The sequence below is a fragment of the Rhinatrema bivittatum genome, chromosome 4 (assembly GCF_901001135.1).
Source record: "Rhinatrema bivittatum chromosome 4, aRhiBiv1.1, whole genome shotgun sequence".
Classification (NCBI taxonomy): domain Eukaryota; kingdom Metazoa; phylum Chordata; class Amphibia; order Gymnophiona; family Rhinatrematidae; genus Rhinatrema; species Rhinatrema bivittatum.
The window spans coordinates 328,904,547-328,926,211 of record NC_042618.1 but is presented as its reverse complement, the minus strand read 5'-3'; the positions used below and the strand labels follow the sequence as shown (position 1 = coordinate 328,926,211).

Below are 21,665 nucleotides of genomic sequence, written 5' to 3'. Positions count from 1 at the left end.
CCTAATGCACAAGGCATATCTGGCAAAGAAGACAGCGGGGGAGATTAACTCTCGGCCTTACAGATGGCCTAAGAATGGGTCGCAGCCTGTAAAGACACTCACACTTTCAAGGAAAAGTGGGTCCACAAGAGTCTGAAGAAGTCTTCGGATTTCAGCTCTTCCAAGTAGTCCCAGGAGGTAGATGGACTAATTGGAGGTTTCTAATACTTTTGCGGATGATTCTGTTGGAGCAGGATGTACTGTGGATGCATCAGAAGCCGGAAGCCTAAGGGGAAGACCCTAAGGTGGTGCAGTTTTTTCTTTTTTATTTTTTTTTTGCAAGGAGGAGCTGTGGCCCTTGATTTCACATGGCCTTAAGGGGTTGGGCATTAAAGCAAGAGCAAGAGAATTCCAACCAGGAAGGGTGGACCCTGTCATGGATGGATTGAGGGGTCTGGCAAAAGTGTTTCCTTTTCATAAGTCAATGAAGAAATTGGTGCTCAGGGAGTGGGATACCCCGAGACCAGTCTAAAGGTTGGCAAAGCAATGGCTAAGCTTTACCCACTGCCAGAAGAGACACTCAAGCTTTTGGTGCTTCCAAAGGTAGATGCTTCTTCATAGGCAGTAACTAAGAAGACCACCATTCTGGTGGCATGGTCCACTGCGATGAAAGATGTGCAGGACTGCAAGTTGAAAGTGCACCTTTAAAAGATTTTTGAGGTCTCGGTGTTAGGCAGTGTGCAGAGAGCATGCTTACGTTGGGTCCAACACTCGCAGGCAAAGGCATCTGCATCAGTAACTGCAACAAAACAGGCTGAGCATCTGGAAATGGTAGTAGCATATGTTGCTGATGCCTTATATCATCTAATCAAAAGTCTTCTAAGATTATGATGTCGTCTGTGTCGGCCAGGCGACTACTTTGGTTGAGAAATTGGTTGGCTGATGTGTGGTCCAAGTCTTAGCTGGGAGCTCTGCCATTTAAGAGCAAGCTCTTGTTTGGAGAGGTCTTAGAGAATCTGGTAAAACATCTGTGAGAGTCCAAAGGAATTAAGCTGCTAGAAGAAAAGCCGAAAGGGGGCAAGAGGTCCTTTCCTGCCCGTTCGTGATTTCAGGATAATAAGAAATTTCAGCAGAATAGGGGTTCTTTAGGCTCTCAGAGACAAGGCTTGGGCAAAGCACAGTCCTAGGGGCAGTCCTTTTGGGGTGGGGGCGGAAGTCATCCCGAGACAATTCTGGTAAAAAAAAACCCCAAAAAACCAGGGGACCACGTTCTCACAATAAGGTAAAACTGGTCTACTCTTCTGTTCCAGCAGTCGGAGGTCATTTGGCTCTTTCTTTTTTTTATGAGGAGTGGACCAGAATTTTAACAGACCAGTGGGTCTTGTGTGATAAGAGATGGCTAGGCATTAGAATTTGCTCAACCAGTAAAGGAAGTTTACATGGTCTCCCCTTGTGTTCCCTATGCCAAACAGATGGCAGTTCCGGTTGCGCTGGAGGTGGACCCTTGGCCTGATGCAGGATTGGTACGGCCATCCGGTCGGACCCAGAGAGCACCTGCCACCAGGAGGCAGAGCACAGGAGGAGGCAGAGGCTAGCTGGAGCTTCGCCAATAGCAACCCGGGGTTCCCTCAGGTTGAGCCCTTGGTTACCCGGGCTGCCTTGCAGGGTCTCCTAGAGAGAAAGTTCAAGGGAGTGCCCACCACGAACAAGGGTGCATGGTCGGTGTGCAAACAGGGAAGTCCAGAGGTCGCAGGAGGCCAGAAGGAGTGTCCAAGTGTATAGCGAGGATCAAGGCCAGAGTATCAGTCCAGAATGGTCAGCCAAAGCAGGGTCGGAAACAGAGGTCAGTCCGGGCGTGGTCTGGCAAAGGTCAAGTTCCAGGCGGCGATCAAGAGTAGTCAGGTCACAGGCAGAGGTCAAGTTCCAGGCGGCAGTCAAGAGTAGTCGGAGTTCAAGCAGAGGTCAGTACCGTGAGATCAGTCTGAAGGGTACTACCAGGAATGGAGAGACGAAGGAGCAGGTGACGCTGGAACAAAGGAACTGGAACAGGAGACACAGGAGCAAAGACACTGGAACGCAGGAAGGCAACTAGAGACACTGGAGTGTACAACCCGATTGCCAAAGGGTTATTCTTTACTGTAGGCCAGAAACCATCCTCTTCCTTGTCCTACGTGAGGATTTGGAAGGTTTCGAGTCCTGGTGTTCCGCTCAGGGAGTGCATCCTACTCGTGCTTCAGTTTCACATATTTTGACCTTTCTACAGAGAGGGTTGGTTAAAGCACTAGCCTTTTTCCTTCGGATACAGGTAGCAGCGTTGAGCTGTCTTTGAGATAAAGTGCATGGAGTAGCCCTGGCTGCCCATCCAGATGTGATTTGCTTTCTTCGGGGCACAAAACATTTGTGTCCCCTGGTGCAAAAGATATGTCCCTCTTGGAATTTCAATTTGGTGCTGAGGGGGTTGTGTGCAGCATTTGAACCTGTGAAGAGGGCAACCATAAAGGATTTAATCCTGAAGGTAGTTTTCTAGTGGCAATTTATTTGGCCAGAAGGATTTCGGAACTTCAGGCATTGTCATGTAGAGATCCCTTTTTCCAGATTTCGGAGACTGGGGTCTTGTTGCATATGGTACCCTTGTTTCTTCTGAAGGTGGTTTCTGCATTCCATCTTAGTCAATCAGTGGAGCTTCCAGGCTTTCTGAATTTGGATTTATCCATGCCTCATATGAAGGAGCTTCGGCTGTTGAACATATGGCACACACTATTGAGGTACCTCAAGGTTACTAATGGTTTCCAGATGTCAGATCACCTCTTTGTGCTTTGGAGTGCTTCGAAGAAGGGGTGTAAGGTATCTAAGGCCACCATTGCACGTTGGCTGAAGGAAGCTATTAGTTCAGCCCCTCAGCCAGTGCCAGAGGGGACTGAGGGCTCACTCGATTCACTCTCAGGCGACCTCCTGGTCCAAGTGTCAACAAGTGTCTCTGCAGGAGATTTGTCAGACGGGTAATTGGAAGTCGTTGCATGCTTTTGCCAGGCATTATCAGTTGGATGTCCGGGTTCTGGATTCCATGGACTTTAGTGAGTGTGTTCTACGAGTGGGACTATCAAGATCCCATCCTGTTTAGGGGAGCTTGGGTACATCCCAGGAGTCTGGACTGATCTGGGGTATGAACAGGAAAGGAAAATTGGTTCTTACCTGCTAATATTTGTTCCTGGAATATCCCAGATCAGCCCAGAGCACCTCCCGATTAGGAAGTCTGTTCGTGTTGACAGGTATGGCTTCTTAGTTTAATGTTTGTTTATTATCATCTTGTCTTGGGAACAGGGCAATATTGAGGGACTGCAGGTGGCACACTAGGTTGTATGGCAGCATCTGTGAAACTTTGTTTTCTGTCTCCATCTGCTGGCAGGGAGGCAAAACCCAGGAGTTTGGACTGATCTGTAGAATTCCAGGAATGAAAATTAGCAGGTAAGAACCAATTTTTCTTTTATTCCCAATTCCCTGTACGTACCCGGATCAGTCCAGACCATGGGTTGAGCCTACCCTGCAGCCCTTCAGTATTTGTCTGTCTCCAGCAGGTGGATCAGCTCACCCTTCGGTCTCCTGATTTAGGCTAGTCAGCCTTCTTTTATCTCTTGGATCAAGCAAGTACTTATTCCTTAGGGATTTTCTTTCTATACAAATAAAAAAAAATAGAAGACTTTAAAATTTATTCTGTGCAGGAGACGGTCCCGTCTCCTGGCTCTTGCCGGACTCGGGGGCTCCGCCCCTTGTGCGGAGCATAGCCTGAGTCCGTGATTGCTTCCAGGTGTGGGGACCGAGGCTGATGGTCCATTCGCTCTCTTCGCCCCCCCCCCCCCCCTGGCTGCCTAGGGAGCATAGTGCTCCATTGTTGTGCTTAGTTTTGAGTTTAAAGTAAAAAATAAAATAATAAGAAGGCTTACTTTTTTGTCTTACCTGGGATTCGAACCGGCAGCCAGACAGACAGGAGCATGCAGGCTTCACTCCCCTGCCTCCACTCCTGCCGGCGGACTGCCAATCATTTTTATTTTTAACTTTTTTCTTCAGCGCACGGCTCCTCTTCGCTGAGGATGCCGCGGCCAGCAGCCTGCCTAGCGTGTGGGCAGCCCTCGTCGCGCCTGACCCCCCGGTGGCCCCAGTTATTCCAGATCCCGATCCCACTTTAGATTCAGCGAGCGCCCTCCCGCCCCTGGAGGGGGACGATCCTAGGGTTCTCCGCATGTTTCAGCGTGAGGAGTTGGAGCCACTCATTCCTCTTGTCCTCCAGGAATTGGGGCTGGAGGAGCCCCCTGCGGATTCCCTTACAGCCTCCTTGCCCACGAATATGGACCCGGTCCTGGCGGGACTCAGGGCCCCGGCAAGCGCTTTTCCTTTTCATCCTATGCACAAGTTGCTGCTCTTGCGTGAATGGGAGGCTCCCGAAGCGGGACTCCGGGTGGGGCGGGCTATGGATAAGCTCTACCCCCTCCCAGAGGAATGCTTAGATATGTTGAAAATCCCCACTGTGGACTCCTCGGTCTCTGCGGTCACCAAGCACACCACTATCCCTGTGGTGGGATCGACGGCTCTGAAGGACGGACGGGATCGTAAGCTCGAGGCCCATCTGAAACGTATTTTTGAAGTCTTGGCTCTGGAGGTCCGAGCGACTATCTGCAGCAGTTTCATGCAGCGGGCAGGCCTCAGGTGGGTTCAACAATTACTCGGCACCCAGGACCTCCCGTCTGCAGAGGCGGAGCAGGCTGAACGTCTGGAAGCCGTCATCGCATATGGGGCTGATGCACTCTACGACCTCCTCCGCGTCCAGGCGAAGGCGATGGTCTCGGCGGTATCCACTAGATGGCTCATCTGGCTGCGCAATTGGTCGGCCGACCCGTCCTCCAAGGCCCAGCTAGGCACGTTGCCTTTCAAAGGTAAGTTGCTTTTTGGAGAGGACCTTGAGAAGCTTATTGACTCCTTGGGGGAAAATAAGGTTCTTAAGCTTCCGGAGGACCGTCCGAAACAATCGCGTTCCTTTACACCCTCCTGTCCTCGCTTCCGGGGACAGAGGAGGTATACGCCCCGTGGACGAGGTGGCTCCTCTAGGGGTTATTCTTCTCAGTCTTAGTCTTGGTCTCAGCCCTTTCATGGGCATCACTCCTTTCGCAAGGGCGAGTCCCAGCGCCCCACCCCAAAGCCTGCCACACAATGAAGTTGTCGACCCATTCCTCGGTCCCCTTTCTGGGCGGTCACCTCTCCCTGTTCTTCGAGGAATGGGTCAAAATTACGTCGGACCAGTGGGTCCTCGACATTGTCCGAGACGGTTACACTTTCAAACTTGTTCGCGACCTACCGGATCTCTTTGTATTCTCCCCATGTGGTCGTGCCAAGCAGGAAGCGGTAGAGCTAACCCTCGCCAGACTACTGACTTTGGGCGCAGTTGTCCCGGTTCTGAAAGCGGAGCTTGGCGCAGGCCAGTATTCTATTTACTTCGTGGTTCCCAAGAAAGACAGGGCTTTTCGGCCAATCTTAGACCTCAAGAGGGTCAACCGGGCCCTCAAGGTCCCACATTTTCACATGGAAACCTTGCGAGCGGTCATCGCTGCGGTTTGCCCCAGAGAGTTCCTCACCTCGCTCGATTTGGCAGAGGCGTACTTCCATATTCCAATTCACCGCAATTACCAGAAGTATCTTCGTTTCCACATCCTCAATTGGGATTTCCAGTTTCGGGAGCTGCCTTTTGGCCTCGCGACCGCATCACGCACCTTCACCAAGGTCATGGTGGTGGTGGTGGTGGCGGCGGCCCTTCACCGGAAAGAGTCCTAGTCCACCCCTATCTGGACGACTGGCTTGTACGGGCCAAGTCGGAGGCTCTTTGCAGACAGGCGGTGGATCGGGTATTAGCTCTTCTTGCGTCTCTCGGTTGGACAGTGAATTTTTCCAAGAGCAAGCTTCAGCCCTCCCAGGTGTTAGAGTTCCTGGAAGCCCACTTCGACACTCGAGTCGGCAAGGTATTCTTGCCTCGTGCATGGGCCCTCAAGTTGATCGACCAGGTTCGGAATCTGCTTTTGCTGCCTCTTCCAACGGCCTGGGACTACCTGCAAGTCTTAGGGTCCATGGCTTCCACCATCGACCTAGTTCCCTGGGCTTTTGCTCATATGCGACCGTTACAGAAAGCTTTGCTATCCAGTTGGCAGCCGGTGTCAGAACAGTTTCACATAGTCCTCCCTCTTTTGGACTCTACCATCGCCGCCTTGCAGTGGTGGCTTTCGCTTCCTCATCTTCTCTGGGGAATGCCCCTTCAATCTCCACAGTGGACGATAGTAACCACGGACGCCAGTCTCTCAGGCTGGAGTGCGGTCTGCCTGTCCCAGTCCACTCAAGGGATCTAGTCTCTGGTTCAGACTCGTTGGCACTTCAATCGGTTGGAGGCCCGGGCGGTGCGTCTGGATCTGCAGGAGTTTCTGCCCCTGAAACACGGCAAAGCGGTGAGGGTTCTTTCCGACAACTCCACCACCGTGGCTTACATCAACCATCAGGGGAGCACTTGCAGTCGCCTGGTGGCCTTAGAAGCCAGTCGTCTCTTCGCCTGGGCGGAACGACATCTGGATTGCTTGGCGGCCTCCCACATCGCTGCAAGGAGAATGTTCAGGCCGATTTTCTCAGTCGTCAGTCGCTCGATCCGGTAGAGTGGGAACTCTCGGAAGAAGCCATGGATCTGATTGTCGACAGGTGGGGTCCGTCCCCCCCACCTGGACCTCATGGTGACCTTGTGCAATGCCAAGGCCAATCGGTTCTTCAGCCGCTGGAGGGAGCACAGCTCGGAGGGCGTGGATGCTCTGGCTCTCCCTTGGCCCACAGACGTCCTTCTGTACATGTTCCCCCCGTGGCCTCTGGTGGGAAAGGTTCTCAGGAGAATAGAACTCCTCCGAGGGCCCGTGGTTCTGTTAGCACCCGAATGGCCTCGCAGACCATGGTTCGCGGATCTCTTCAACCTGGCGACAGATGGACCTCTCTGCTAAGGCCATCTTCCTCGTCTACTTCGGCAGAGGCCCGTATTTTTCGACCAGGCTGATCGCTTTTGTATAGCGGCCTAGCTTTTGAATGGCGATGCCTGAGGCGTAAGGGCTATAAGGAGGAGGTTATCTTCACCTTGCTGCGAGCCCGAAAGCAGTCGACTTCTCTAGCTTACGTGCACGTTTGGAAGGTCTTTGAGACTGTTTGTGAGGAGTCGGGTGTTTCGGCACGCTCCGCCCCGGTCTCGTTGGTTCTTTCTTTTCTACAGAAGGGTCTCTCCAAGGGCCTTTCCTTCAGTTCCCTGTGCGTGCAAGTTTCTGCTCTCGGCTCTCTCCTTGGACAGGTCAAGGGTCATCCCCTAGCGGGCCACCCGGTCGTGGTTCGGTTCCTGAAGGGAGTCAAACACCTGCGTCCGCCCGCTCACATTATTTGTCCGTCGTGGACTCTTAATCTGGTCCTCCGGGCCCTCTATGCTGCCCCGTTCAAACCACTCCATCGGACTACGGTAAAGGACCTCACGCTCAAGACAGTTTTCCTTGTTTCTATCTCCTCCACTTGGCGGGTTTCCGAGATCCAAGCATTGTCCTGTCGGGAACCTTTTTTGCGCTTCTCCGATTCAGGTGTTTCCCTCAAGACAGTGCCTTCCTTCTTGCCGAAGGTTGTCTCCCCAGAGGAGATTGCAGGTACCGCTGGAGGCGATCTTCGTAAACTGGATGTCAAACGAGTTCTACTCCGGTATCTTCAGGTCACCAATGATTTTCGGGTCTCGGACCACCTTTTTGTCCTCTGGAGTGGTCCCAATCGGGGCAAACCTGCTTCTAAGACCACTATTGCTCGGTGGTTGAAGGAGGCCATTTCCTCGGCCTATCTCTGCCAAGGTCGGGCGGTTCCGGAGAGCCTCAAGGCTCATTCGCTACGTTCTCAAGCTACTTCCTGGGCGGAGAGTCAATCGGTTTCTCTGCAAGAGATTTGAAGGGCCGGCCACCTGGACGTCACTGCATACTTTTGCTTGGCACTTCCGTTTGGATGTGCAAGCACCGGTTTTTGGTTCTTTTGGGTGGCAAGTGCTTCGAGCGGGACTGTCTCGGTCCCACCCGGGATAGGGAAGCTTTGGTCCATCCCACGGTCTGGACTGATCCGGGTACATACAGGGAAAGGAAAATTAGTTCTTACCTGTTAATTTTCGTTCCTGTAGTACCACGGATCAGTCCAGACGCCCTTCCCTGTTTGTCTTTCTTTTCTGTCCTCTCGAAGCTTGTTTCTTGCAGATTCGCAGATATTGATACTCCATTTTTTGCAAGAATACTGAGCAATTACACCGGAAGCCTTGGTTGCTCAAGCGCCAAGTTTATGCAAGAGCGGTTAGGCATACCATGTTTTTTTACATTGTTCTAGAGTTGCTCAATTGAGCTTTTTGGTTACTTGCTTGATCCTATTCTTGTTTTGTTGTTTTCTGCTTTGACAATGGTTATACTGAAGGGCTGCAGGGTAGGCTCTGTCCTCATATAGGATACCCTTTCAGTTTTGGTCTGTCTCCACCTGCTGGAAAGGAGGCTCAACCCATGGTCTGGACTGATCCGTGGTACTACAGGAATGAAAATTAACAGGTAAGAACTAATTTTCCTTTTGTTCTGATGCTTGAGACTTTGGGAGCAGTCCCTTTATTTCCACCATACTCTGCTGGTTTTTTTCTACCTTTGTCCCCCAGCAGTCATATTTTATTACATGTTTTATGCTTTTCCATCCAGCCCATCTGAGATTAAAGAAATCTTGAAACTGGCAAAACTACACAGTTTAGAAGTTATTCCTCTAGTTCAAACCTTTGGACACTTGGAGGTAAGTATTCATTTTTGTGAAAAACCTTTGGCAACAGTAGGTTATATTTATTTATTTATTTATTGGTTTTTATATACAGACATTCATCGGTGATATCACATTGGTTTACAATGTAACAAAAAACATACGCATGCAAGCGTTTGACATGAAACGAGTAGGTGAAAATAGGGATCAAAAAGGGAATCTGGCAGCAGATGAAGACAGATAATGTTTAAGTAGAGAATAGAGATGTTTAAGTAGTTATAGAGAATGTTTAAGTAGTTATAGCGAAGGGAATCTGGCAGCAGATGAAGACAGATAATGTTTAAGTAGAGGGTTATTCCCTACATTTGTTTCTTGTCATGCTCTGTTTGCATACCATAATATCCTGCAACATTTGTCCTCTAGCAGTATTTCTGTCCTGTAAATGACCACCTAATTGGCTTTGGGCAGCTCAACCATTGCTCTAAAAGTGCTTTGAACTTTCCTGGGAGATTGTATGCATGGTTTATAATAAAGCTGTACCACCCTGCATGTTTTCTTCTTAAGTCCTTATTTTTTTAATTTTATTTTTAACTCTTTTAGCTGTTCCTGTTTAATTCCCCACATCCCCTGGGACCAACTGGAACAGTGTCAAAGATTGCCTCACATGGAGTAGGTTTTGATTTGTTAATATTTGCTGTAATGGCACTATACACAGTGTACCAGTCAGATCTTGCTGAATATAAGGTAATCTAAGACACTGTTCCAGTCATGGAGGCTCCTAGGATTTCACAAATACTAGAGGAGGCAACTTAAAGAATCTCAAAAATAAAGAGAGATTCCCTGTACGTACCCGGATCAGTCTGGACTCCTGGGTTTATGCATCCCTGCCAGCAGATAGAGACAGAGAAAGTTTAACTGACACTGCTTTATAATCCCTGGTGCTCCTGCAGTTCCTTACTATTTCTCTGTCTCCAGCAGATGCATACACCTGCAGTTCTGTAGTTTGCCCATTTCTTTCCTTTTTCCTTTTTCTTAAGATCCTTCCTCCCAGGGGAGGGTTCCCAGAGGGGGAACCCTTCCCTGTTTGGTTGAGGTGGATGAGCTGGAGGTCGGTGACCTTTTTGTACGCTCACTCCAGTGTGATTCATGGGGTGTAAATCTGGTGGTCCAGATCCCTCCCCTTTACGAGGCCGCTTAAGCTCTGGACAGCTGCTTTTGGACTCATTTCAGGCTGGGCTGAGCTGGACAGCTCCCCTCAGCTTTAGGAGAGAGGTGTTTATTAAAGTTATATACAAAAAAAACAAAGAGAAAGAAGAAGCAGCTGGAGCTGAGCAGTAAGATTTTAGGGCTCTATCGGGTGGTCTTTCTCTCGTTGGGAGCGTTTTTGCAGCAGTGTTTGTGCTCGACGGAGGTACTCTGTCCTGCCACATGGTGATGGTTTGCAGCAGGGCCTGCCGCGCGTGTGGCACAGTTCCCACGCATTTAAGCCGCCTCAGTCTCTGTTCGGTGTACGTTTCAGGGGGTTGTAATAATAGTGAATTGCATATGTCCTGCTCACGTGTCACTACCCTGTTTCCCTGAAAATAAGACGGTGTCTTATATTAATTTTTGCTACCAAAGATGCACTGGGCCTTATTTTCAGGGGATGTCTTATTTTTCCATGAAGAAGAATTCACATATATTGTTGAACAAAAAAATGAACATTTATTATATTCTGAATAGTTGTCTGGTTATGCTGGTTTGTGATGACAACTAACTGTGAATCCTGCAGGGTAAAAAAATCACAGCTGCATGCTCTGGTGTTCTGTGCGGGCATGCTCCCAAATAAAAACTTTGCTAGGTCTTACTTTCGGGGGAGGTCTTATATTTAGCAATTCAGCAAAACCTCTACTAGGTCTTATTTTCGGGGAAACACGGTAGCACTATGATAACTAAACTTACCAGAGAATTAGCCAGCACAGATGACATCATTCCTGAGAAAATGAAACTAACTTGTTCTTATTCTCTGCTACTGATAACAAGAGGCTCCTGCCCATAGTAAGAGCACACGCACACATGCTAAAATTTATTGATTGCCTATTAAGGTAAGGGGTGGTGATTATGCAGATATCTGGTATCGGCGGACCCAAACCCTGAGGGAGACGAAGAAATTAATCAAGTTGGCAAAAAGTCAAGCGGAAGAGAGGATTGCCAAGGAGATAAAAAATGGTGACAAAACATTTTTCAGATACATCAGCGAAAAGAGAAAAGTCCATAGTGGTATAGTGAAATTGAAAGGTGGAAATGATCAATGTGTGGAGAGAGACGAAGAAATGGCAGAAATATTAAATGAATACTTCAGCTCTGTGTTCACTAAAGAAGACCCTGGAGAAGGACCATTTCTACACAAGAAGCTGGAGGGTAGTGGAATAGATGAAAATCATTTTACAGTAGAAAATGTATGGGAAGAGCTAAAGAATCTGAAAGTGGACAAAGCCATGGGGCCTGATGGGATTCATCCAAGGATTCTGAGGGAGCTCAGAGATGTGCTGGCGGGTCCGCTGTGTGACCTGTTCAATAGATCCCTAGAAACAGGAGTGGTGCCGAGTGATTGGAGAAGAGCGGTGGTGGTCCCGCTTCACAAGAGTGGGAACAGAGAAGAGGCTGGTAACTACAGACCGGTTAGCCTCACTTCGGTGGTGGGAAAAGTAATGGAGTCACTGTTGAAAGAGAGAATAGTGAACTATCTACAGTCCGGAGAATTGATGGACCAGAGGCAGCATGGATTCACCAGGGGAAGATCCTGTCAGACAAATCTGATTGACTTTTTCAACTGGGTAACCAAGGAATTGGATCAAGGAAGAGCGCTAGATGTCATCTACTTGGATTTCAGCAAAGCTTTTGATACGGTTCCGCACAGGAGACTGGTGAATAAAACAAAAAGCTTGGGAGTGAGTGCCGAAGTGGTGACCTGGATTGCAAACTGGTTGACGGACAGAAGACAATGCGTGATGGTAAATGGAACTTTCTCTGAAGAGAGAGCGGTTTTAAGTGGTGTACCGCAAGGATCGGTGTTGGGACCGGTCCTGTTCAATATCTTTGTGAGCGACATTGCGGACGGGATAGAAGGTAAGGTTTGTCTTTTTGCGGACGACACTAAGATCTGCAACAGAGTGGACACGCCGGAAGGAGTGGAGAGAATGAGACGGGATTTAAGGAAGCTGGAAGAGTGGTCGAAGATATGGCAGCTGAAATTCAATGCCAAGAAGTGCAAAGTCATGCATTTGGGGAGTGGAAATCCAAATGAACTGTATTCGATGGGGGGGGAAAGGCTGATGTGCACGGAGCAGGAGAGAGACCTTGGGGTGATAGTGTCTAATGATATGAAGTCGGCGAAACAATGCGACAAGGCGATTGCAAAAGCCAGAAGAATGCTGGGATGCATAGAGAGAGGAATATCGAGTAAGAAAAGGGAAGTGATCATCCCCTTGTACAGGTCCTTGGTGAGGCCTCACCTGGAGTACTGTGTTCAGTTCTGGAGACCGTATCTACAAAGAGACAAGGACAAGTTGGAGGCGGTACAGAGAAGGGCGACCAGGAAGGTGGAGGGTCTTCATCGGTTGACATACGAGGAGAGATTGAAGAATCTAAATATGTACACCCTGGAGGAAAGGAGGAGCAGGGGTGATATGATTCAAACTTTCAGATACTTGAAAAACTTTAACGATCCAAAGACAATGACAAACCTTTTCCAACAGAAAAAAATCAGCAGAACCAGAGGTCACGAGCTGAGGCTCCAAGGAGGAAGACTAAGAACCAATGTCAGGAAGAATTTCTTCACGGAGAGAGTGGTGGATGCCTGGAATGCCCTTCCGGAGGAAGTGGTGAAGTCCAAAACTGTGAAGCACTTCAAAGGGGCATGGGATAAACATTGTGGATCCATCAGGTCCAGAGGACGCATATAAAGAGCAGGTAGTAAAATACTGCACGGAGCGGCAGTAGCCACAGAGGCATTCACGGAGCGGGATGCCAGTGGCCAGTGGTAGGTGTCCACCTTCATGGAGCGGAAGGATGAAGGGCTGTCATCTCCCAATTAAATAAAAAAAAAAAAACAAAACAGGGATGGGATCCATCAGGTCTAGAGGACACATATAAAGAGCAGGTAGTAAAATACTGCACGGAGCGGCAGTAGCCACAGAGGCATTCACGGAGCGGGATGCCAGTGGCCAGTGGTAGGTGTCCATATAAAGAGCAGGTAGTAAAATACTGCACAGAGCGGCAGTAGCCACAGAGGCATTCACGGAGCGGGATGCCAGTGGCCAGTGGTAGGTGTCCACCTTCACGGAGCGGAAGGATGGAGGGCTGTCATCTCCCAATTAAATAAATAATAAAAAAACCCAGGGATGGGATCCATCAGTTCTAGAGGACGCATATAAAGAGCAGGTAGTAAAACACTGCATGGAGCGGCAGTAGCCACAGAGGCATTAACGGAGCGGGATGCCAGTGGCCGGTGGTAGGTGTCCACCTTCACAGAGTAGAAGGATGAAGGGCATCCATCTCCCAATTAAAAAAAGAAAAGAAAAAAAGAAAAAAAACAGGGATGGGTTCATGGGCTATAGGTATTACCAATTATTAGGCTTTTCAATATTTGATGATAGTTAATGTGACTTTCAAGGCATGCTTCACTTTCGGTGCATGTCCGGCATGTCTCCCTGCTTCAATGATAGGGGAAAAGAAAAACTGATACTTCACACATTTCCAGCATTGCCCTCTGCTTCATGGCAGAGAGCTATGCTGCCGCTTACCCAACTAATCAAACTTAATATTTCACTTGGAAGCAGCTCCAGCACTGCTCTCTACATTAATGGTGGGGGTGAAAAGGGAATTAGAACATAAGGTTATTAAGAGCCAAGAGAAACAGTTAAGTATGAGAAAAAATGTGTGAAGCTTGCTGGGCAGACTGGATGGACCGGTTGGTCTTCTTCTGCCGTCATTTCATTTCTAAGGCTGAGCACACACGCTAGAGCGCTGGGCAGATTCTGAATTATACACCGTTTGCTTTGTATTCACTTCTACCCCGGGGAATTCACGCCTTTCCCCCATCAATAAACCTTTTACTTTTATAACTTCTTTGGAGCTGGTATTCATTGAGTTAATAGTCAGAGGTTACCACCATTAACAGGGTGAAGGGCTGTCACAGCTTCTGGCCCCCGCAAAACGCAGAAGAAGCAGTGCCGGATCTGCTGCGAGTACTGCTCCTGCCGGGGAAAGCTCCTCCTGCGTCAGGCCTTCGGGCTCCGACCGTGCAGGAATTGTGGCCATTTTAGCTTCCCTAGCAGTTTTACCTGCGCCATTGAAGGGGACAGGGATTTCCTCCCCAAGGCCCTGTGGAGGAGCAGGGGAGTGCAGGAGAGGCATTGCCTCTAGATTTACTGATGTCAGGGAGCAGCAGAACTCGAGCGTCGCTTCCGTCATTGGCTCCCCGCGCCTTTTCCCCGGTGTTTATTTTACTTCTGCACGGTGTGTATTTGGCACAGTAGGAGGGCTTCGGATATCAGCAGGCAGGGCTAGTTCCCCCTCCTTCATCCCTGGGAGCTCCCGCTTCGACTGCTGTGCTGGCCTTGGTTGGTCAAGGGGGAACGCTGTCTTCCGGAGTGCAGTGTCTGTTGGGTCCGGTGCGGGCGGACTACGATACAGATGACTCGGTTGGTTCCCCTGAGACCCCAATGTGTTCGGGGGTGGCGTTGTCAGGGACCCTGGGTCCTGATCCAGATGAGATCGATCCAGTGCCAGGGGATGATGCGGAGGCTGCTCCGGTGTCTGAAGGGCATGACCCTAAGATTCTTCATTTGTTTTGGAGGGAATAATTATCTCCTCTGAATCCTCAGGTCCTCAGTGAGCTGGGATTAAAACTCCCTCAGGCAGATTCAGACATGGATGGGGTGAATACAGTCCTGAATGGGCTTGGGGGATCTCCTGTCAGCGTTCCCCTATCATAGGTCTGTGCAAAAGATGGTGGATCAGGAGTGGAATACTCCCGATGCCGGATTGAGAATGGGACAAGCGTTATTGAAGTTTATCCCTTGCTGAACAGACCTTAGAGCTCTTTTCTCTTCCAAACGTGGACGCAGCGGTGTTGGTAGTCACTAAAAAGACGATTATTCCCATGGTGGACGTTGCGGCGTTCAAGGATGTTCAGGATCATAAGCTGGAGGTCCATCTCAAGAGTATCTTTGAAGTATCTGCTCTGAGTTTGCGGGCAGCCATTTGTTCCAGCTTCATGCAATATGCCTGTCTGCGATAGGTGCAGCAGCTTCAGGGTGGACAGGCAAAGTCAGGTATGGAAGAGAGGGTAGTGCGGAACGTAGTGGACGCTTTGTATGATTTGGTGAGGACTTCATCATATCTTATGGCCTCAGCTGTGTTTACCCGGCGATTGTTGTGGTTGCTTAACTGGTTGGCTGATGTGTCATCCAAATCCCAATTGGGTTCCCTCCCTTTCAAGGGACATCTTTTGTTTGGGGAGGACTTAGAGAAATTGATCATACAATTGGGGGACAATAAGGTACACAAGTTGCCGGAGGATAGGCCTAAGTCTAAGCAGTCCTTTCCTTCCCAGTCGTGTTTTTGGGATGGCAGATGGACTTGTCATATGAGAGGAGCCCCAGCCTCGCAGAAACAGTTTTATGGCCATGGGCAGTCCTTTCAGGCCCTTCAGAGCATCCACAGGATGGGGAGCTCCGGGGCGAAATCCTCCCTATGAGGCGAGGCTTGTCCACTCCATCATTCCTTTTATAGGGGGCCGTCTGGCTCATTTTTACAGGGAGAGGCCAAGATCACGCAGGATCAGTGGGCCCTCAGTGTCATAAGAGACGGTTACGCTTTAGAATTTGCGTATCCTGTTTGCAAACTCTTTCTAGTCTCCCCCTGTGGGTCATTGGAAAAATGTCGGGCAGTTTGGGAGACTTTAGACAGGTTGCAGAACCTAGGGGCCGTGGTTCCGGTCCCTCTGGAGGAACGGGGCAAAGGTCAGTATTCCATTTACTTAGTGGTTCCAAAGAAACAAGGCACCTTTCACCCCATTCTGGACTTGAAATGGGTAAATGTAGCGTTAAAGGTTCCAATATTTAACAGGGAGACCTTGAGATCAGTAATTGTGGCGGTGCGCACTCGAGAATTCCTGGTTTCGTTGGACTTAATGGAGGCATACCTGCACATTCCCATTCATCGGGATCACCAGCTAGACCAACCCTTTCATTATATTGATTTTTGGTCAAATGGAGGTATATTTTGTTTTTGGAAAGCTTGTTCTTAAGTATAATTCGAAATTTCTGTTCTCCATGTATTACTGTTTTGCAAAATTCAGTTTTTATAAATTGAAAATGATAAATAAAGAATTAAAAAAAAAAAAAAAAGCAGCCTTATACTTCACTTTCATGCAGCTCCAACACTGCTCTCTGCATCAATGGTGGGGGTGGAAGGAAATTAAAATCAAAATGTTACCAATAATGGCCCTGAACTCAGCAGTCGGAGTAACAGATAAGTATGAGAAAATAAGTGTGAAAGCTTGCTGGGCAGACTGGATGGGCCTATTGGTCTTCTTCTGCCATCATTTCTATGTTTCTATGTTTTTACCAGTGTTTTTTGCAATTGTTTTTTGGCTTGGGTACAGTTCAGTACTGAGGAACTGCAGGTGGCACCAGAGATTATAAAGCAGTGTCAGATAAACTTTCTCTATCTCCATCTGCTGGCAGGGATGCATAAACCCAGGAGTCTGGACTGATCCGTGGTACTACAGGCATGAAAATTAGCATGTAAAAACCAATTTTCCTATAGTAAAAATGTGTAACTGATAGTGAATGTATATTGCTATTTGCCATGTGTACTTTTGCAGTATATCATAATTAATTGCATTTTTTATTTATATTCTACCTTTCATGACTGCAGCCACTTTAAAGCAGATTATATTTGTGTCCCATAAGCATTTCTGTATCCCCAGAGGGCTTACAAGTTAAGGGCCCTAGTCACTGAACATTTTTCCCATTGACACAAAATGGGAGAAAACCTTTTAGTAAATAACCCCTTGACTGCCTGATTCACTAAGGCTTTTCTCCCATTCTGTGTTATTGGGAAAATACCTTGATGAATCAGGCCCTAAGTTTGTACCTGAAGCAGTGGAGGGTTAAGTGATTTGCCCAAGGTCACAAATACACAGATGTATGATTTAAGTAGAAAAAAATGTCTCCTTTTTCCTTGTGCAATTTCTTTCACAGTTTGTTCTGAAGCATAAAGCATTTTCTCACTTGCGGGAAGTCAAGAGGTTTCCTAATGGCCTGAACCCACACAAAGAGGGATCCCTGAATCTAATCCAGGCGATGATTGATCAAGTTCTAGCACTACATCCAGGCATAAGATGGTTCCATATTGGGGCTGATGAGGTAGGCATTTCCTGCAGAATCAGTGCACTGAAGTCAGTGAGAGCCAATGAGCAAGATCACTCTGGAACTGGTTCAAGGCGACTGTAATTTAGTACACTATAGAACTCTCTGCTTTCACAACCTAATGGGGTAGAATTAAGAGAAAAATGAATATTCCACAATCCAGAATGAATATTTTACCCAATAATGGAAACAAATCATGCTCTGACAGCCAGTAATCTCATCAGACTGCAATCACTATAAAACTTAGATTCCGTTGTGAATTCACATGTGAATAATGAGGTGGAGGATCATTCATCTCAATTCCTGTAGCCTCATCAGCCAGTCAGGTTGCTGCCCTGAGCAGCCATTGTCCAAAACCACCTTTTACTAAACAATTTGATAGGTCTCACTGGGCCTTAGATTAAACTAGCTGTTGACCTTGATGCCCTAGGTATATTACCTTGGGGAGGGAGAAGAATCCAAGAAGCAGCTGCAGCAGGAGATGATTACAGTAGAAAAGCTTTTCCTGTCCCACCTTCATGCTGTTGCAAGTTATGTCATCTCTTCCTATCCAGCTGTGACACCTGTGGTATGGGACGACATGCTTCGGAATACCAGCAATGAAACCCTGACAGGTAATTTATTTCACACACTTAGATTCAGACACTTTTCAGAAGAGAGGCAATGTACCTACTGTGAACGCCATCTCCATCCATCTGTCCGTATGCATGTATCAGCTGCTCATGCATGCGTTAAGATGGACAGGTACTGTCATGCATGCGTATGGATGGATGGACAGAGGTGCTGGGAGTCTGAGGGTTTAGCACCATATACATACAGGGAGGCTGATCATGTGGCTGCTGTAGACCAGAGGTCACTGGGAAGAAAAGAGAGGGAAGGAGAAGCACGCCTAATTTGTGCTACGCCTGGAATGTGCACTTTCCCAACTAGATTTTTATACAGTGAACTAGCTTGCCGCTGCACCGTTTTAGTTTTTCAAATTTTCATGCTAGCCAATAATGGCTTGCTTCTCCCTAGTTAGCACTGTACATTTCATTTCATTTTCTTGTGTTGTTTATACTGTGCAATATAGCACTGTAAGGAAATTAATGAATTTTTATTTATTTATTTATTTTTATCAAAGAGAGAGCTGGTGCACAGGGAGGGCAAATGATCAGAGTGACAGAGACAGGATTTGAACCTAGGAGTTTAAAGTTTCATAGCGCTTTGTGCTGCACCCAGTCTTCCACGGTCTATTTCACCCCCTTCTTCTCTCCATCATTTTTATTACTCTTCCCTTTATTACATCACACACATTGATCCTCAGTATGGATCCTCAGACCATGCCACTCTTTTAAGACCCAGTATGCATGCACCCTGATTCCCACCCATAGGTTTTGCTATTACAACTTGGTTCCCCTTTGTGAATGCTGCCACTGGTGCATTTCAAGAATTGAACTCAAGTATCCTGCTTGGCATTTAAATGTGTTTTGACTTTCAAAATATATGGTTAGACTTCCAGAATTCAAAAACAGAAGTATTTGACTTCCAGACATTTATTTTTTCTTTAATAATGAGAAAAGTTCCACATTTCAGGTATGTAAAAACTTGATAACTGTTATGAATGAGCGGTGTTTGGGTGGATCCTTGGGTACTGTGGCAGATGACCACGCCCACGGGGAGGAGCCCCGTGAGGATCCACAGTACTAGGCTAGACTCAGAACGCACACACACAGTTAGTTCTTTATTAAACAGCTTTGAAGAGTGCTACCAGAGGTGGCAGTAGTGAGGCAGTCTGGTAGTTGCAGTCTCAGGGACCTTGGCAGAGGGAGCCCTTCTCACCCCATTGGTATTGAGAGGTTCCGAAGCAGGTTTCCTAGCAAGGAAGTACAGTGGATGAGATAGACTGAGAGTTAGGGTACTCACTAGGTGTTTGCTGTAGATAGACGATTCCACCAGTTTGTAGAAGTAAGTGCAGGCACCGAGGCAGGGAGTGCAGGCCCTCGAGGAGCGAGTACCTGTTCCCTGTAAGGCACCTGAAATAAAGCAGAGGGCCCCCGAGGAGCGGGTACCCAGGTTAGCAGTTATCTCGAAGGGCGGAGAGAGAGCTTCCAGCGGCAGCACGGAAGCGGCAGAGTAGCGTAGACAGGAACGGAACGTATCCAGAATCAAGTCTTTACAAGTCCTTGCTAACTCAGTGAGCTAGCAAAATAGTAGATGTTATATACCTGGATGGCGTGATGTCAGTAAGGGGGAGTGCCCCCGAGGTTCGCGCCAAGGGTTGCATAAAGACGTGGGTGGCATGCACACCCTAGTAGGTACCTGGGAGGAGCATGGCGGGAGGCAGCACCATAGCCGTTCAGGGGATGCCGGAGAGGTTGGCTTGTAGACGCGGCGGTAGCCATCTTTCCTAGGTAAGCAGAAGGAGCCGTGAATAAGGTGAGGCAAACAAGGCGAAGCCGTCTAGCACCAACGGACGCAACAGTACCTCCCTTCAAAGGGCATCCATGCTGTTTCCTACCAGGTCTTGGTTTTTGAGGATGCAATCTATGGAAGTCTTGTAGCATCTCTTTATCCAGTATATTGGACAATGGAGTCCAAGAATTGTCTTCAGGTCCATAGCCTTCCCAAGATAGAAGATATTCCCATACTCTGCCTCTTTTTCTCACATCGAGAATAGCATCTACTTTATATTCGATGTCTTCTTCTGCATCTATTGGTGTAGCTTCTGGTGTTTTGTTGGAGAACTCACTAAGGATCAATGGCTTCAATAGTGAGACATGGAATGCGTTGTGGATCTTCAATGTAGATGGTAGGTTCAGACTATAGGTGAGATTGCCTAGTCGGAGAATAGGAAAAGGTCCAACGAAGCGAGGAGCGAAGCAAGCTGAAGGTAGTTTAAGTCTCAAGTTCTTAGTGGATAGTCAGACTTTATCACCAGGCTGAAACTCTGGAGCCTTGCAGTGGTGAGCATTGTATCCTTTTTTTTGCTCGAAGTCCTGCTTTAAGAAGCATCTCTTTTTTGTCTGAGACCATAGTTGTTGAATATTTTTGGCGGTAGATTGAGCTGCTGGGGACGACACTGATAAAGGAAGTGGCAGTGGTAGTCGTCCGTAAACCACTTCGAATGTTGTTGATCTAGTGGATGTTGCTGGATGAGAATTGATGGCAAATTCTGCCCAGAGCAACAGTGCACTCCAATCATTCTGGCGAGTGTTCACGTAGGCCCGAATGAACTGCTTGAGTGTCCTGTTCATTCTCTCTGTTTGCCCGTTGGATTGTGGATGGTATGCTGAGGTGAAGTCGAGAGAAATATTAAACCTCTTGCATAGTGCCTTCCAGAACTTTGCTGTGAATTGGGCTCCTCAATCGGACACTATGTGCTTAGGCATGCCGTGGAGGCGGAAGATGTGTGAGATGAAGAGCTTGGCGAGCTCCATGGCGGTGGGTAAGCCAGGGAGAGCCACAAAGTGAGCCATCTTTGAGAACCAGTCAACAGTTACCCAAATTGTGTTGTTACCTCCAGAAAGTAGTAAGTCTACCACAAAGTCTCTGGCGATGAGTGTCCACGGTTTCTCAGGTACTGGCAAGGGTTGGAGCAAACCCCAAGGACGACCAGGTGGCATCTTCTGTCTGGCACAATTTGCACAGGAAGCAACGTAGGAGAATGTGTCTTCCTTCATGATGGGCCACCAGTAAAAGTTTTGTAGCTTAGAGTTCTGTGTTGGCCAGGGTGTCCTGCCAGTTTAGAGTCGTGAGCCCATGCTAACAACTTCTTTCTGAGGTTTTGGGTACAATAGTCTTTCCTGCAGGTAGTGAAAGAGTAGCTGCCAAAATAACCCTTTCTGGGTCAATGATGTGTTGTGGTTCCTCTGGAATGTCATCTGAGAGGAATGAGCGAAACAAGGCATCTGCTCTGATATTCTTATCTCCATGGCGGTATTTTAGCACAAAGTTGAATCTGTTGAAAAACAGAGACCATCTTGCTTGTCTATGATTCAGGTGCTGTGCGTGGCGGAGGTACTCCAGATTTGTATGGTCTGTTATAGACAATGACTTGATTTGCGCTCCTTCGAGCCAAGGGCGCCATTCTTCGAATGCCATCTTTATAGCCAGGAGCTCTTTATCTCCTATTCCGTGATTCTTCTCTGCTGGAGAAAAGCAACGGGAGAAGAATGAGCATGGTTGTGGAACCTTTGAATCACCGGCCTGGCTTAGTACGATAAAGGGCTTTGTGGGATCCGGATGTCAGAGACACGGCTTGCTCGAAAAGGCATCTTTTAATTTCTGGAATGCAGCTTTTGCCTCCGGAGACCAATTTGTAACGTTGGCACCTTTCTTTGTCATAGCTGTAAGCGGAACTGTGAGTTGGTGAAACCTAAGAAATGTCTGAAAGCCTTCAGACCAGTGGGCTGGGCCCATTTCTTGATACTTTCCAGCTTCTGTGGATCCATTTGAAAGCCTTGGTTGGAAACG

The 21,665-nt window shown here is 48.1% G+C and overlaps 1 protein-coding gene across 11 annotated transcripts in view; it reads left to right on the top strand.

Annotated features, from left to right (window-relative positions):
* Positions 1-21,665, top strand: part of HEXD (hexosaminidase D) — a 146,636-nt gene that overhangs the window by 6,196 nt on the left and 118,775 nt on the right. For all 11 annotated transcript variants that reach the window (XM_029600368.1, XM_029600365.1, XM_029600366.1 and 8 more), the window contains 3 exons: positions 8,739-8,826; positions 17,043-17,207; positions 17,641-17,824. In XM_029600368.1, coding sequence (XP_029456228.1) covers positions 8,739-8,826; positions 17,043-17,207; positions 17,641-17,824 — 437 coding nt within the window. The remainder of the gene's footprint in view (positions 1-8,738; positions 8,827-17,042; positions 17,208-17,640; positions 17,825-21,665) is intronic.